The sequence below is a fragment of the Amblyomma maculatum genome, chromosome 9, assembly GCF_055883805.1.
Source record: "Amblyomma maculatum isolate TAMU_Amacu chromosome 9, ASM5588380v1, whole genome shotgun sequence".
In the NCBI taxonomy this organism is placed as follows: domain Eukaryota; kingdom Metazoa; phylum Arthropoda; class Arachnida; order Ixodida; family Ixodidae; genus Amblyomma; species Amblyomma maculatum.
Genome location: NC_139352.1, coordinates 38,109,301 through 38,123,793, shown reverse-complemented (window position 1 = coordinate 38,123,793; position 14,493 = coordinate 38,109,301). Strand labels below are relative to the sequence as shown.

Sequence of the window (14,493 nt, the reverse complement as noted above, 5' to 3'; positions counted from 1 at the left end):
ATCGCTAATAGAATCAGGACGAACTTAGACTGCAATCAAGCAAAGGATAAAGCAGGGTTTCAGAAACTGTACTTTACTATCGATCATATTTATACCAGCAATCAGGTGATAGAAAAATGCTCGGAATACAACCAGCCCTTACACATACCATTCATCGATTACGAAAAAGCATTTGACTCAGTTGAAACCTCGGCGGTGATGCAGGCGTTGCAAAATCAGGGGGTGGACGAGCCATACGTGAAAGTGCTGGAAGATATATATAGTGGCTGCACAGCAACCATAGTTCTGCATAAAGAAAGTAACAAAATTCCCATAAAGAAAGGTGTTAGGCAAGGAGACACAATCTCCCCAGTACTATTCACAGCTTGTTTAGAGGACGTATTCAGAGACTTGGAATGGGAGCAGTTAGGGATAAGGGTAGATGGAGAATACCTCAGTAATCTGCGATTTGCTGATGACATTGCCTTGCTAAGTAACTCAGGAGATGAACTGCAAAGAATGATTGGTGACCTAGACAGGAAAAGTAGGAAGGTAGGATTGAAAATCAATATGCAGAAGGCTAAGGTAATGTTCAACAGCCTCGGGAAGGAACAGCAGTTTACGCTGGATAGCGAAGCACTGGAAGTAGTAGGCGAATATGTCTACTTAGGACAGGTAGTAACCGCAGATCCGGACCTTGAAAAGGAAATAACAAGAAGAATAAGATTGGGATAGAGTGCATTTGGCAAGCACTCGCAGATTATGACTAGCAGTTTGCCGGTATCGCTCAAGAGGAAAGTATGCAACAGTTGCATCTTACCTGTACTCACCTACGGGGCTGAAACATAGAGTCTAACCAAGAGGGTTCTACTTAAGTTAAAGACAATGCAGAGGGCTATGGAACGAAAAATGGTAGGGGTAACATTAAGAGATAGAAATGTGCAGAGTGGGTCAGAGAAATAACTTAGTTACCGACATTCTAGTAGAAATTAAGAAGAAAAAATGGACATGGGCAGGACATGTAGTGCGAAGAGAGGATAACCGATGGTCGCTGAGGGTAACAAAGTGGATTCCAAGGGAAGGAAAGCGTAGCAGGGAGCGGCAGAAAGTTAGGTGGGCAGATGAAATTAAGAAGTTCGCAGGGGTCAAGTGGATGCAGCTAGCACAGAACCGGGTTAAGTGGAGAAATATGGGAGAGGCCTTCGCCCTGCAGTGGGTATAATCAGGCTGATGATGATGATAATACAGAGCTCTTGTGTTCCTTAATTGGCTGTTGTTCTCAACTGCTTGGCACTGTATGTTCAGGAAGGCATTCTTATCTCTCCTTGCTATTTTCTGAAAATCCGCATTGAGAACCTTATATCTTTCTCTTTCCCCCATAACTTTTGTCATCCTCCTTTCCTCAGCTATTTGCAAAGTCTCTTCAGATAACCAGTATGCTTTGTTGCATTTCTTCTGCTTTGGAACTACCTTAGTAGCAACTTCTTGTATTATATCACTAACATCAGTCCACATCTCTTCGGGCTCTCTGTCTTCTAGATCTAATTCTTGAAATCGATTTCTCACTTCCACAGCATATTCTAATGGAATTTGATCCAGATCATACCTGAAAGGCCTTCTAGTTTTCTGCGTTTTCCTCAACCGAAGCTTAATTTTGGCAACAAGAAGCTGACGATCGGTGCCACAATCGGCCCCAGGCCTTGTTTTTACTGCTTGTATAGCGCTTCTCCATCTCTGACGGCAAATAATATAATCGATCTGATTCCTGTACACACCGTCCAGTGAAGTCCATGTGTACAGGCGCCTCTTGTGCTGTTGAAAATGAGTATTCGCTATGGTCAGGTTGCTTTCTTGACAAAACTCTACTAGCCTCTGCCCAGCTTCATTTGGCTCGCCAAGACCGAACTTGCCTATAATTCCAGATATTTCTTCATTCCCGACCTTAGCATTCCAGTCTCCTACGAGAAAAACGACGTCTGATGATGGGGTGCGGTCTAAAAGGCATTGTAGGTCCGCATAAAGTCTCTCAATGTCAGCTTCTTTAGCAGTAGTGGTCGGTGCATAGACTTGGATAACTGTTATGTTGAAAGGGTGACCTTGGATCCGAAGTGAAATCATTCGGTCGTTTTTGGGGTTGTACCCTAGCACTGCTTTGCCCATTCTTCTGTTTACTATGAGAGCGACCCCATTCCTTCTCTTGGATTCGTGCCCACAATAAAAGACATAATGGTCGCCGGAGTTAAATTTTCCCATTCCGGTCCACTTGAGCTCGTTGATATCCAAGATATCAATGTTCAATCTGTCCATTTCTCGCTTGACGACATCCAGTTTACCTTGTGTCATAGATCTTACATTCCATGTTGCTATGTGATATATCTCCTTGCAACATCGGACTTCCCCGTCGCTTCCCGACACATCCACAACTGAGCGTCCTTTCGGCTTTAGCCCAACCGGTTCATTCGTCCTGGAGCTACTAGGAATCGCCCTTTGTTCATCCCCAGTAACATGTGGGACGCCTTCCAACCTGGGGGGCTCATCTTCTGCCGCCATATCATTAATGGTGTTGTGACTGGCCATAGGGTTTTCTTGGCAGGAAATACTGGAGTGGGTTGCCATTACCTTCTCCAGTGAATCACATTTTGTCCGAACTCTCTGCCGTGACCTGTCTATCTTGGGTGGCCCTACACAGCAGAGCTCACAACTTCATCGAGTTTCGCAAGCCCCTCCGCCACGACAAGGCAGTGATCCATGAAGGGGATGCGACAAATACAGTATTTTTTTCACGATTGCAAGTGGCATCTCAAGCCAATTTCTGTACTCCAAAATATTTTGAGATCCCCTTCGAGTTTGGTATATCAGGGTTCAAATGCATCAATCCTAGTTGAAAACTCACCTCCAACTGACTAGCAGATGAATGCTAAATGGGAACCAAAATGGTATTACACTATACACAAGAATGGCTTCATGATAATTCTGACATAAAATAATACCAATATTTTTTCGTTACTTCCCACACTTCCAGGTCACACGAGGAGACAAAGATTTTGCAGTAATAACCATGTTATTGTGCAGCAATCCAAACAAAAAGAAACTCAAAATTACATCAGATAGGCTACAGGAAGCAATACGAAACCATATGGTGGCTATTAGACTCGTAAAGAATACAATGCCTTGCTGTGAGAACATTAGAAAGATTTATAATGTAGATGCACTTCCTTGCAGTTCCTAAAAAATATAGCTGAGATGGATCAGCAAAGATGATTAATAAAATCAAAACTTATCACTCACACTATTTCCTGAGAAATGCATTACTTTGCACTGAAGCTCATGGGTGGAAAACTAATGTAATTAGAAGTTTCACCTTCAGGCAACTAATCTTTTTCGATATGAGGCAACATAACATTTTAAAAATTAGCCCCTGAATCTATTAAAGCATAACAAAACTGAAAAAAAGGATGCCAATATTGAAAGCAAAGCAGACTGGCTGTCAATTCTTGAGATAGCTGACAAGATGCTTTGCCAAGACCCTAATTTCAAAGAACTCTCTTTGAAGAAACTGAAGAATTTCAATGGACAATATACAGATTTCAGTCACATGCATAAAGTGACAGTGTCAGTAAGGGTGCCCATAAGATTGAATACCAGCTTCACATAGGTTACTTTTAAAGAATGCTTCTAAAAGCTGGAGGAAGGAACATGATATCTACACGAGAAGAAACCGGCATGTTCACATACAATAGGACTGGTTCACTTTTAAGTTTATGCACTTCAGATTCCAAAGTGCCATTGCGAACTTCGCAAACTTCATGTATACTATTGCACATGCCAAGTCCATAGTTTACTAGCGCTTTAATTTGCCTCTACATAGCAATAAACATGAGAAAAGGTGATCTTGGAGGTGCTAGAAGAGATAATCATTGATTGCAAAATGCTAGTTGAAGCACACAAACTCAAAAAATGGCCTTGATGACTGATGTTGCATAGCATACATGGATGTCACACTGTGTACAAGTTTACCTTTCCCTGAAAGCTAGCGTAACACGCAATAACTTACGGAAACAGTACACATCAGAAGTTTCAGTTTATTGTGCTTCAGGCACTCCCTGCATGTAACAGCAAATGATGTCTCAAGAGTGATGTGCCGGTACCTGTTCTGGTTTGTGATGCCTTCGTAGATGCTGACTCAAGTACCAACTCCTTATAAATGCCATGTCACATACATGGCATTTGTAGGGCCTCTCACCGGTGTGAATGCGAACGTGATCCGCTAAGCGACTAATATGTCTGAAGCTCTTGCTGCAATGTTCGCAGTGGTATGGTCTCTCGCCTGTGTGGATGCGAAGGTGCTGCTTCAAGTCGTACTTATCTGCAAACCGCTTTCTGCATTCACTGCACTGAAAAGGGCGCTCTCCTGTATGAGTTCTCAGGTGTCTTTTGAAGCTGGTCATGACATTTGTGGCATAGCTGCACTCGGGGCATCGTAACCGAAAGTTTCTTGGCAAATTGTTTGCCGCAAGCCCGCTCCGGCTTGCATCGCTTGCATCTGCAAACATGCAATGAATACGAATGAGGCAAGTTGAAGGTTACCTTCCTTTAGGCAGTTAGAGTGCAATACAGTAAAAGCTTGTTAATTCAAACTTCACAGGACCGGGGAAAAAGTTCGGATTATCCGATGTTCGAATTATCGAATAGCCTCGAAAAAACTGACAAGAACCATTTGTATTACAGTAAATGTACTGTACTTAGTCGCGTAACGAACTCGCTCGCATAATGAACCCACCCTGCCCCGATTTGTGCCTACGAACCTGAAAAAAAAATATAAATAAAGGCTTCAGTCATTAGCGCCTCCCTTCGTTTTTTGCGTCGTCACAGTCCACAACACATCTCTTGGCAGTGAGCCAAGAAGCTGCGCAACGATAACAGCGTGTTTATCTTTTAAATTTAGCTCCAGCAGGGGGAGGGGGGGGGGGGAAGGAGATCTGACAATCATAAAAGGCCTTCAACACAATTATTTGCAGCGGAAAGTGCGAACTGCAGACATATCCTCCAAAGCCATCCAATTCACAGCTGCAATATTCAAGGAGATACATAATTAGTTGTGCCATATGAAATACAACAGCAACACGCTTAAAAAAAAAAAAAATCTTTGGTTACAACAAGAGTCCTTACAAAATTCTATTACCTTTATAATGTTATGGAACCAGGATATAGCGGCCATTTGTGCAGGCCAATACAGAAGGCAAAGATATAAAACAACACAGCCCTGAAGCAGAAAATTTCTTCTGCAAAAGTGCTAAGGATCAAGAAGAAAGAAGAAATGGGAATAGTCTCGCTGCGACAAAAATTGCTCTTGCTTTCCAATCCTTAAAAAGATGCATACGAAATAGGTTGGTGTTAGACTCCACTTGATCACATTATAACACGTGAAAGCATTGATCAGCATGGCTTGACATGGTTTTGCTTGGCAGATTAGCAATGAGAGATTGGCACAGATCTTGAAAATGTGGTTGATTGGGTTTTTAAAGGGAAAGGTGTATCACCATTTTCACTTCTCAGTGGCCACCTACGATTGCAATGAATGGCCTGCAACGGCAGGTTCCTGTGTCTTCATTTTGAATCCCTATCACAAATTAACATCCAACTTGACTAGATGATGGAGTCTAAATGGGAAGCGAGATGGTACGACGCCACCTTGAATGCTGCAGAATGAATGCTTGTGTTAAAATTTTGACACTGAATAACATTGTTTTTGATGCCCTTTGCTGTCCACACTTCTAGCTCACCCTGATGAGGCAAGTAAAGCTTTCGACTTAAGACCAATTTCTAATTAAAGTGCACAAAAGCACACAAGAAGGCTAAAAATTATATCCTTTAGATGGGCTCTAGAATGCAAAGAAAAAAAGTATTTTTAATCGCTATCAAAGGAAATGAAAGCTCTTTGTATAAGGATTCACCTTTCAAAGATTTATTACACAGATGTCACAATTAATTTTTGTGTTGGCCACAAATATTACTGAAAGATGGAGCAGCAAAAAGAGTTAATGAAGTAAACATTAACATCAAACAAGCACTCACGTTCGTGAGAAACCTAATATTTTTCTGCCACTGTTCATAAGTGGAAAACTATAAAAAAAAAACATACTTCTTCAGGCAACTAACATTTTTTTGCAAATGATAAACATAACTCAGTATATTACAGGAAAGTGAATGTTTAAAACGTGAGTTTATAGATCTATTTAGCAGTGTCCAACAGAAAATGGACGCCAAACTGAAAATTACATACCATGTGCAATGGGTGCCTAATCTGGAAATTTTTTATAGAGTTCTCTGCTAAGACGTGCAAAGATGTACCACACAACCTTCAAGGCACTCATGTTACTATGAGGCAAGAGGATATTTCCAAGAGACAATGCATAAATTTCAGCCATTTGTACCAAGTGAACACTACAATAAGAGCAATAAAGAAAATGTCACGTTCAAATTCAAATGTACACGCCTAATTCCACGCACTTCAACTGTGAAGGCCTACTGAAAACTTCACAAACATGATGTATGCTATAGCATACGCCAAGTATATAGATTACTAGCACTACAATTTGCCCCAACATGCAACAAACACAACAAAAAGTGATCTCGCCAACACTTTGTCCAGTTTGCGTTGCCTAAGTGAATGCTGATACAAGTACCAATCCCTTACAAAAACCATGCCAAACAGGTGGTATTTGTAGGGCCTCTACCAGCATGAACACAAACATGTACTATTAAATGGCCAATATGTTTACAGCTCTTGTTGCAACGTGTGCAGTGATAGGGTTTCTCACCTCTGTGGGTGCGAAGGTGCTTCACCAAGTTGCTCTTATCTGAAAACCACCTCTGGCATTCACTGCACTGAAAGGGGCGCTCTCCTGTATGAGTTCTCAGATGCCTTTTAAAGTGGCTGTGGATGTTTGTAGCATAGCTGCACTCCGGGCACTGGAACTGCTTGTTTCCCTCTGGTGAATTTTTTGAAGGCATAGACGTGTCCAGACTTGCATTACTGGCGGCACCTGCAAATTCGAAAAAATATCAGTGCGGCAAATTAAAGATAAACTTCCTTTACGCAGTTACAGAGCAATATTTTAATGTGGCTAACATATATGGTGTAAAATTTAGAGACTAACAGGATGCAGACTTGAAATAAAGGATCATCCTATCAAAACTTTACTCCTGCCTTTCATCAGCATGACAACTGAAAAACAGCTTCAAACTATGGGTGTAGGAATATTCGAAGTTTCAAATACGAATCGAATATGTTTGTTATACAATTTGTATTCATACTCAAAAAACTGATATTCAGAATTTTCAAAAATCCCAAAATGTCAGAATGCTCCAGTTTCACTGCACAGCATGCTTAACTGCAAAACTTGACAATGTCACCTTGCAGTGCCAGGAAGGCATTCTCCAAAAAATGATTCCGCAGTATTTTGGGGATGCTTTACAGCAATGCTTGAGCGCACATACTAGTGCCCACACAATAAAATGGAGCACACAAAAAACAATTTCATTTCATAGCATGCCTTGCAAGCGGTGCACGTGTATAGCTTGGGCACATGAGAGACCCTGGATGTTCAGTTTGAAACTCTTGGTTGCCGCCTCATCAGCAGCCAGGAATTTTGCCGCCCTAGTACTGCGTAGTAAAGGTCATTTTGTGAAGAGGGACCTTCCTTTTTAAGAAGACGGCCTTCATAACAATGTGTCGATAGCAAGGTGCACCTCTTAGGAAGGAGACCATCGTAATACTCCGTGTTTGCACTGCTATCTAGGTAAGCAATCGGTTTCCTCAGGCTCTGCAGTAATACGAATAACACTATACTGCTTACAATGAAGCGGTAGCTTTTGGAAGGTGCAACAAATTTTTTTGTGGCATAAAGCTACACAACGAGGGTCAGAGGCGAGTTTTGCGAGACTATGCGCCGCCTGTTATGTGCATGCGTGAGAGCCGTGTGACATCACGAGTGGCGCAGGTGCGTCGCTTCCTTGCCACAGCCAATGTGAGCTCCTTGCCGCCAGCGTGTGCTCCTCTCCGATGCGTGACCTTTAGCCAGAGCCGTTACCGACATTTGGGCCGCGCACTACTGCGCATGCTTTATGCTATGTATATCCAGGCACAGCAGAACTAAGCCACTGCCAATTTTTTGATGCTTGATACTAAAGTATCAAGCATCAAAGTAGAATGCCTGATACTAAAGTGAACAGTCTCAAATTTTAGAGAAAGAAATTACCTCTCAAATAATAAGTCTTAGTGGCGATGAAAAGGAAAATAATAATAACGAAGAAATTGTAACTAAAATTTTATAAAATCCATTTCATAAAAGTGGCACATGAAATATTCAGAACATACTTTTTCCATGTGAAGTTTACAGATTACATACTAAATTAATTTTCATGTAGGGACCTAATAGGTTTGTGAGAAAATGCAGTCCCTAGTGAATATTGTGCCAACATGAAAAGCGATGCCGATGTCGACACTGGCTGTCTCGTAGCATAATCAACTCTGTGTTGTACGGTCGCAGAGGCAAGAGATTGCCCAGAAAGACGTTAACACCATACAGGCAAGAAATTCAGCCGCTTAGAAAATGACGGATACATTTAGGTCAGCGCGCAGCAGCCGTCATTCAATTCAGAGAAGAAACACTCATCAGTGGATGCTTGCTGAATTCGAGGTTTGTCTGCAGCAGTTTCAATGTCTGTGCTAAAACCTACCAAAAGAAGTTGTCTTGCGTGTTGCTGCTACCATCACCATTCAAAAACTTGTCCATATCACACTTCAAGGAAACATGTTTTCTATAGAGCAGCCTTGATGCATCGCTGCCATGCTGTAAACACTGGGCATCTCAACTGACCAGACTCCACAAGAGGTTTCAATGTCACCACGAGGCAGAAAAATGAAACAAAACAGACTCGGAGCATAGTTCCTTTGTAACCCACAAGCTGGCTCTAACTGTCCAGGAGCATTTTGCAATGGGGAAATACAACTCGGAAACCATCAATAGCAGCCTGTCGGTGCGACAAGCGTAGGAAGCAAACTTAATTTAAATATGAGTGTCTGGTACCTTTGATGTCTATACCCATTTCCACAGTTTGTGTAAGCGTGGACACCTTCACTAGGGAGCACTGCGACGACTTGGAGAGGATGAACAACTCCAATGACTGGGCAGCGTCTTGAGCGATGTACTGCGTTGATGCATCATCCTGGAGAGTGTGGACAAACTAATTAGCTAACATTGTCAGTGTCAAAACATATCAAGATTAAATTTCTGGGGATGAAATAAATATTCACCTAGAGGCATAACACATATGAGCAAAAAAAACAGTGTTACTCTATGATATGTGCATAGTTGCATAGAAACTGCTGTAAACTTTTGGTCAGTAGAACTTGCGTGCGGACTAGTTGGTTAGATGAATGAAGATTTCTGGCACTGCATTGTCTATCACAAACACACACTGACACAAAAGACTACAAGACGTTCACACCGATGATGCGCACACTATCAACTGGCTATTATTTGTGAAATGAAGAAAACATGACAAAGAAGAAAAGGAAGGGTACAGTAAAGTGTTTTTTCAGATGCACCACATCTTGTCAAGTGCGTGCGAAATCGACTTTTGCAGCAAAAAGTGCGTTTTGTTAACAGTTCCGGTGTTTTCTGGTCACAACATGACAAGCTATATGTTGCAGACACTAAGCATGAAGGCAAATTGAGGGTTTGTCCTAAACTCTCATACTCGCATCTAAGCCCAACATATACTGAAAAGATGCGGGTGAAACTAGCAACACAGCTGTTCAGCCTCAGCGTTGCCAATGGGCTAGAGTTCTATTCCAAAAGAGGTACGCCAGGTCTAGAGAATGTCAAGGGCACTGTTGATTTTACTGTGAAAATGAACAATTTGTTCGATGCATTGAATTGGAAACATCCAAAGGAAGGGATAAAACTGCACAGTCAAGATTTTGTTGTTCTGGAATGTTTTCTGAATTGGCTCAATGAATGGGAAAAAAAAAGTGAAGGCAGGACGTATTGACCACAGAGATTTTCTGTCAAATTCAACTGCCGAGGGCTTAAGAGTGACTATTCTCTCAAGCATGCAACTTTCCAAGTACCTGTTGGAGAGATGCAATTTCAAGTATGTTTTAACTGCGAAGTTTAACCAAGATGTGCTCGAAAAATTCTTCGGTATTATCCGCCAAGCAGGCGGGCAAAATGAGCACCCGTGTCTACCAACTTTCTTGCAGCTGTACAGCATGCTTTCTGTGTACAGCTTGTTGAAACCTTCAAGATATGGTAACTGCCAGGTACATGACAATGAAGACTCGCGTCTGATAAACCTGTCTGTCATGATTCTAGCCTTCAAAGGACCTAACGAGCCACGTTTCAATGAGCGGAAGGCCAAATATGATGGTCTTGTAGAGAGTGAGAATGAATGTGAGGACTTTATTCTTAATGAACCCGACTCAGTTAGTGTAACCGATTGTATAATTTATTATGTGACCGGGTTTCTATGCAGGAAGCTGCTGAAATGTACCGATTGCTCAGCGTGCAAAACTGGCCTAATGGCTTCTGCAAACGTGACCAAGCCCGAAGCAGCCTTAGTTTTGCAGAAAACACGAGGCGGTCCGCTACGTGCAAATGCTGCCATATTTTCTCTCTTAAACGAAATAGAAAAGAAAAACAGTTTCAGAAGCATGCTTCCCATAAGAATGTCTACGACATAACTGTTGACTACATTCTAGACAATCATAAGATGTAATTTCCATGCAGTGAGCATAACGTCGACATAATGGCACAAGTAGAGCATTATTACGTAGCACTATGCATGCGTCAGTATTGCAAGCAGCTGAAAAAGAATGCTGAAAACAAAACACAAAAGCTACGCAAGCTATCGATGCTAGTCTAAAACTGTTTTATCATCATTGAAATTTTGAAGTAGTACTCTTTTTTCGTTGCATGGTCACAGAGTGAAGTATCGCCCGCGGGGCCTGTTTGTTGTCATAACTGCGTTATGAATTGGTGCATTTCATTGCTTGTGTTTTCAGAGAATAAGTAAAGTGCATTCTATATGCCTTTGAAATTCTTGCAGCTGCTTCCCCCTTTTTAACCCAAGCTCAACAAAAACCTACTGTAGTGAAAAGCCGTTTCTGTGCCACAAGAAAAAAATATACACACATACTCCTTGTCAGTACTTTTGTGGGCGTCAGCATTACATCCAATACCTCTGGTTCTAAATTCCATAAGAATGATGACCTGATACCGAGCTATTTACATCAGTGTCTAGCTATTCTACCATACATGGAAAGCAAAAGTGGCGATGCGAAATAGCGGACGTTGGTAGACATGGCTAGCTATCATATAACTGTTGTAGCTCGATTGTGCTTTTTTATCTACACAATAGCAGGCCATGTTAGGCGTTCATTGACTGAGAAAAAGCGGACCACACGCCAAAAATTATCGCGGTTTCAGATGCCATCGCATCTTTAAAGTAGCATCAGGTCATAACCTGGAAATCTAGCCGACGAATTTCACTGAAAAGGACCATTAAAATCAAGTATGATCATTTCGCACAGGTGACGCATCACCGACAACGCTAGAATTGTTGATAGCACGTGTCACGGCGAACATTTGAAAACCTCCTGTATAGTAGCGCCATCTCACGGTGAAGCGTCGAAGTTGGTACGACATTTCCGCGGCCGCGGAGTTACTACACCTGAAATATTTCTTCCACCGTGCTATGGGGGCTGCGGACGTTATGAAGCAGCAAAATTTTTTTTTCTTTTGCGAGAGTCATCCTTACTTGTCGTGCTGAACGTGCAGCGCAGCGTACACTAAGAAGTGGCAGATTTTTTTTTGCGAGAGTCGTGCATTCTTAAATGCATCTGTGACTCAACAAAAGCACACGGTCAGCTGTGATCATAACGCTGGCTCTTAGCATTGTTCGCTTCAAACAGCATTTGCAGCTATCACGCTTTCCTATGATTTTGTGATAGTGGACTACGCCCGCCCCAAGCGCGGCGTAATAAATCGAACCACGCTTGTGCAGTCAAGCCATCAAGGGCACTTTGTCAAGTTCACTCCCCACCACCGCAGGATCTACCAAAAGTCTACTCAAAAGATAAACACGCCGCGACGTTATCACTGCGCAGCATCTTGGCGGGCCGGCAATAAATGACCTGTGGATGCGACGGTCGAAACGGAAGGACATGGCACTGACCGCATATTTTTAATTCAAAATTCTCGGGGGCAAAGGTGCGGGTTGAGTTCATTACGCAACAAATACAGTATCCTTTTTCACGATCGCAAGTGGCATCTCAAGCCAATTCTGTACATTGAATTACTGATATATCGAAATATTTCGCGATCCCCTTCGAGTTTGGTATATCCGGGTTCAAATGTATCAATCCTGGTTGAAAACTCACCTCCAATTGACTAGCAGATAGATGCTAAATGAGAACCAAAATGGTATGACACCACACTGAACTTTGCATATGAATGGTTTCATGATAATTTTGACATGAAAAAATATGAAAATTTTCTCGTTACTTCCCACACTTCCAGCTCACACATGAGGAGACAAATTTTGCTGTAATAACAATGTTATGCAGCCATCCAAACAAAAAGAAACTCAAAATTACATCAGATAGGCTACAGGAAGCATTAAGAAACCACTTGGTGGCTATAGACTCATAAAAAATACAATGCCTAGCTGTGAGAACATTAGAAATATTTATAATGTAGATGCCCTTCCTTGCAGTTCCTATAAAATATGGCTGATATGGATCCGCAAAGATTATTATTAAAATCAAATCTTATCACTCACACAATTTCCTGAGAAACGCATTACTTTGCACTGATGTTCATGGGTGGAAAACTAATGTAATTAAAAGTAACGTCTTCAGGCAACTTATCTTTTTCCATATGAGGTAACATAACATTTTAAAAATGAGCCCTGGATCTATCAAAGCATAACAGTTGAACTGAAAAAAAAAGGATGCCAATATCGAAAGCAAAGCAGACTGGCTGTCAGTTCTTAAGATAGCTGACGAGATGCTTTGCCAAGACCCTAATTTCAAAGCATTCTCTTTAAAGAAACTGACGAGTTTTAATGGGCAATACTATATAGATTTCAGTCACTTGCATAACGTGACAGTGTCAGTCAGGGTACCGATAACACTGAATACCACCGTATAGGTTTATTTTAAAGAGTGCTCATGAATGCTAGATGTACACGAAGAGAAGAAACTGGCACGTTCACATACAAATGAACTTGTTCCCTTTAAGTTTATGCACTTTATTCGAAAGGGCTGCCGTAAACTCACAACCTTGATGTAGCAATTGCATGCGCCATGCTCATAATTTACTAGCAGTTTAATTTACCCCTAGCTATAAACATAAAAAAGTGACCTTGGAGGTGCTATAAGAGCTATATCAATGATTACAAAATGCCAGTTCAAGCACACTAACTCAAAAAGTGGATTTCATGATGTAAAATGGATAAGGTACAGCCTCGTCCCCTTCTAGCTATAACATGGTCACTGCTTTCAAAACGCTGTTAAGTCCGAACTGTCTACACAGTAAAGCTAACTGGCAGTCTATGTGAAACAACACTTCCAGGTCCCTCTGCGCTTGCATCACTTTGCATCAATATGCACCTGGGTTGGACGCAGTGTTGCTTTGAAAGCAGTGACCGTGTTATAGCTAGAAGTGGATGACCCTGCACATGTAGGTAAATGTCACATTGTGCACAGCTTTACCTTCCCCTGAAAGCTAGCGTAACAAGCAATAACTTACGAAAACAGTACACTTCAGAAGTTTCAGTTTGTTGTGCTTCAGGCACTCCCTGCATGTAACAGCAAATGATGTCTCAAGAGTGATGTGCCAGTACCTGTTCTGGTTTGTGATGCCTTCGTAGATGCTGACTCAAGTACCAATTCCTTATAAAAGCCATGTCACATACATGGCATTTGTAGGGCCTCTCACCGGTGTGAAGGCGAACGTGATCCGCTAAGCGACTAATATGTCTGAAGCTCTTGCTGCAATGTTCGCAGTGGTATGGTTTCTCGCCTGTGTGGATGCGAAGGTGCAGCTTCAAGTCGTACTTATCTGCAAACCGCTTTCTGCATTCACTGCACTGAAAAGGGCGCTCTCCTGTATGAGTTCTCAGGTGTCTTTTGAAGCTGGTCGTGACATTTGTGGCATAGCTGCACTCGGGGCACCGTAACCGAAATTTTCTTGGCGAATTGATTGGCCCAAACCTGCTCCGGCTTGCATCACTTGTATCTGTAAATTTGGAACAAACATGAATGAGGCAAGTTAAAGATTACCTTTATTTAGGCAGTTAGGAAGCAATAAAATTTTTAAGACACTTTAATGTGGCTATCACATACGGTGTAAAATTTAGACTTTGACAGACTGCAGACTTGAAATGAAAGATTGTGCCATTAAAAATTTATCCCGTCCTCTCACCACTATGAAAAGCTTAACA

At 41.8% G+C, this 14,493-nt stretch overlaps 1 protein-coding gene across 3 annotated transcripts in view; it reads right to left on the bottom strand.

The window, feature by feature from the left end:
- Positions 1-3,683: 3,683 nt before the first annotated feature.
- LOC146178875 (uncharacterized) overlaps positions 3,684-14,493 on the bottom strand; it is a 30,353-nt gene continuing 19,543 nt past the window's right edge. For all 3 annotated transcript variants that reach the window (XM_084578610.1, XM_084578608.1, XM_084578609.1), the window contains exons 5-8: positions 13,894-14,288; positions 9,072-9,210; positions 6,801-7,025; positions 3,684-4,522 (exon numbers count right to left, since the gene is read on the bottom strand). In XM_084578610.1, coding sequence (XP_084434736.1) covers positions 4,107-4,522; positions 6,801-7,025; positions 9,072-9,210; positions 13,894-14,288 — 1,175 coding nt within the window. In that variant the 3' untranslated portion in view covers positions 3,684-4,106. The remainder of the gene's footprint in view (positions 4,523-6,800; positions 7,026-9,071; positions 9,211-13,893; positions 14,289-14,493) is intronic.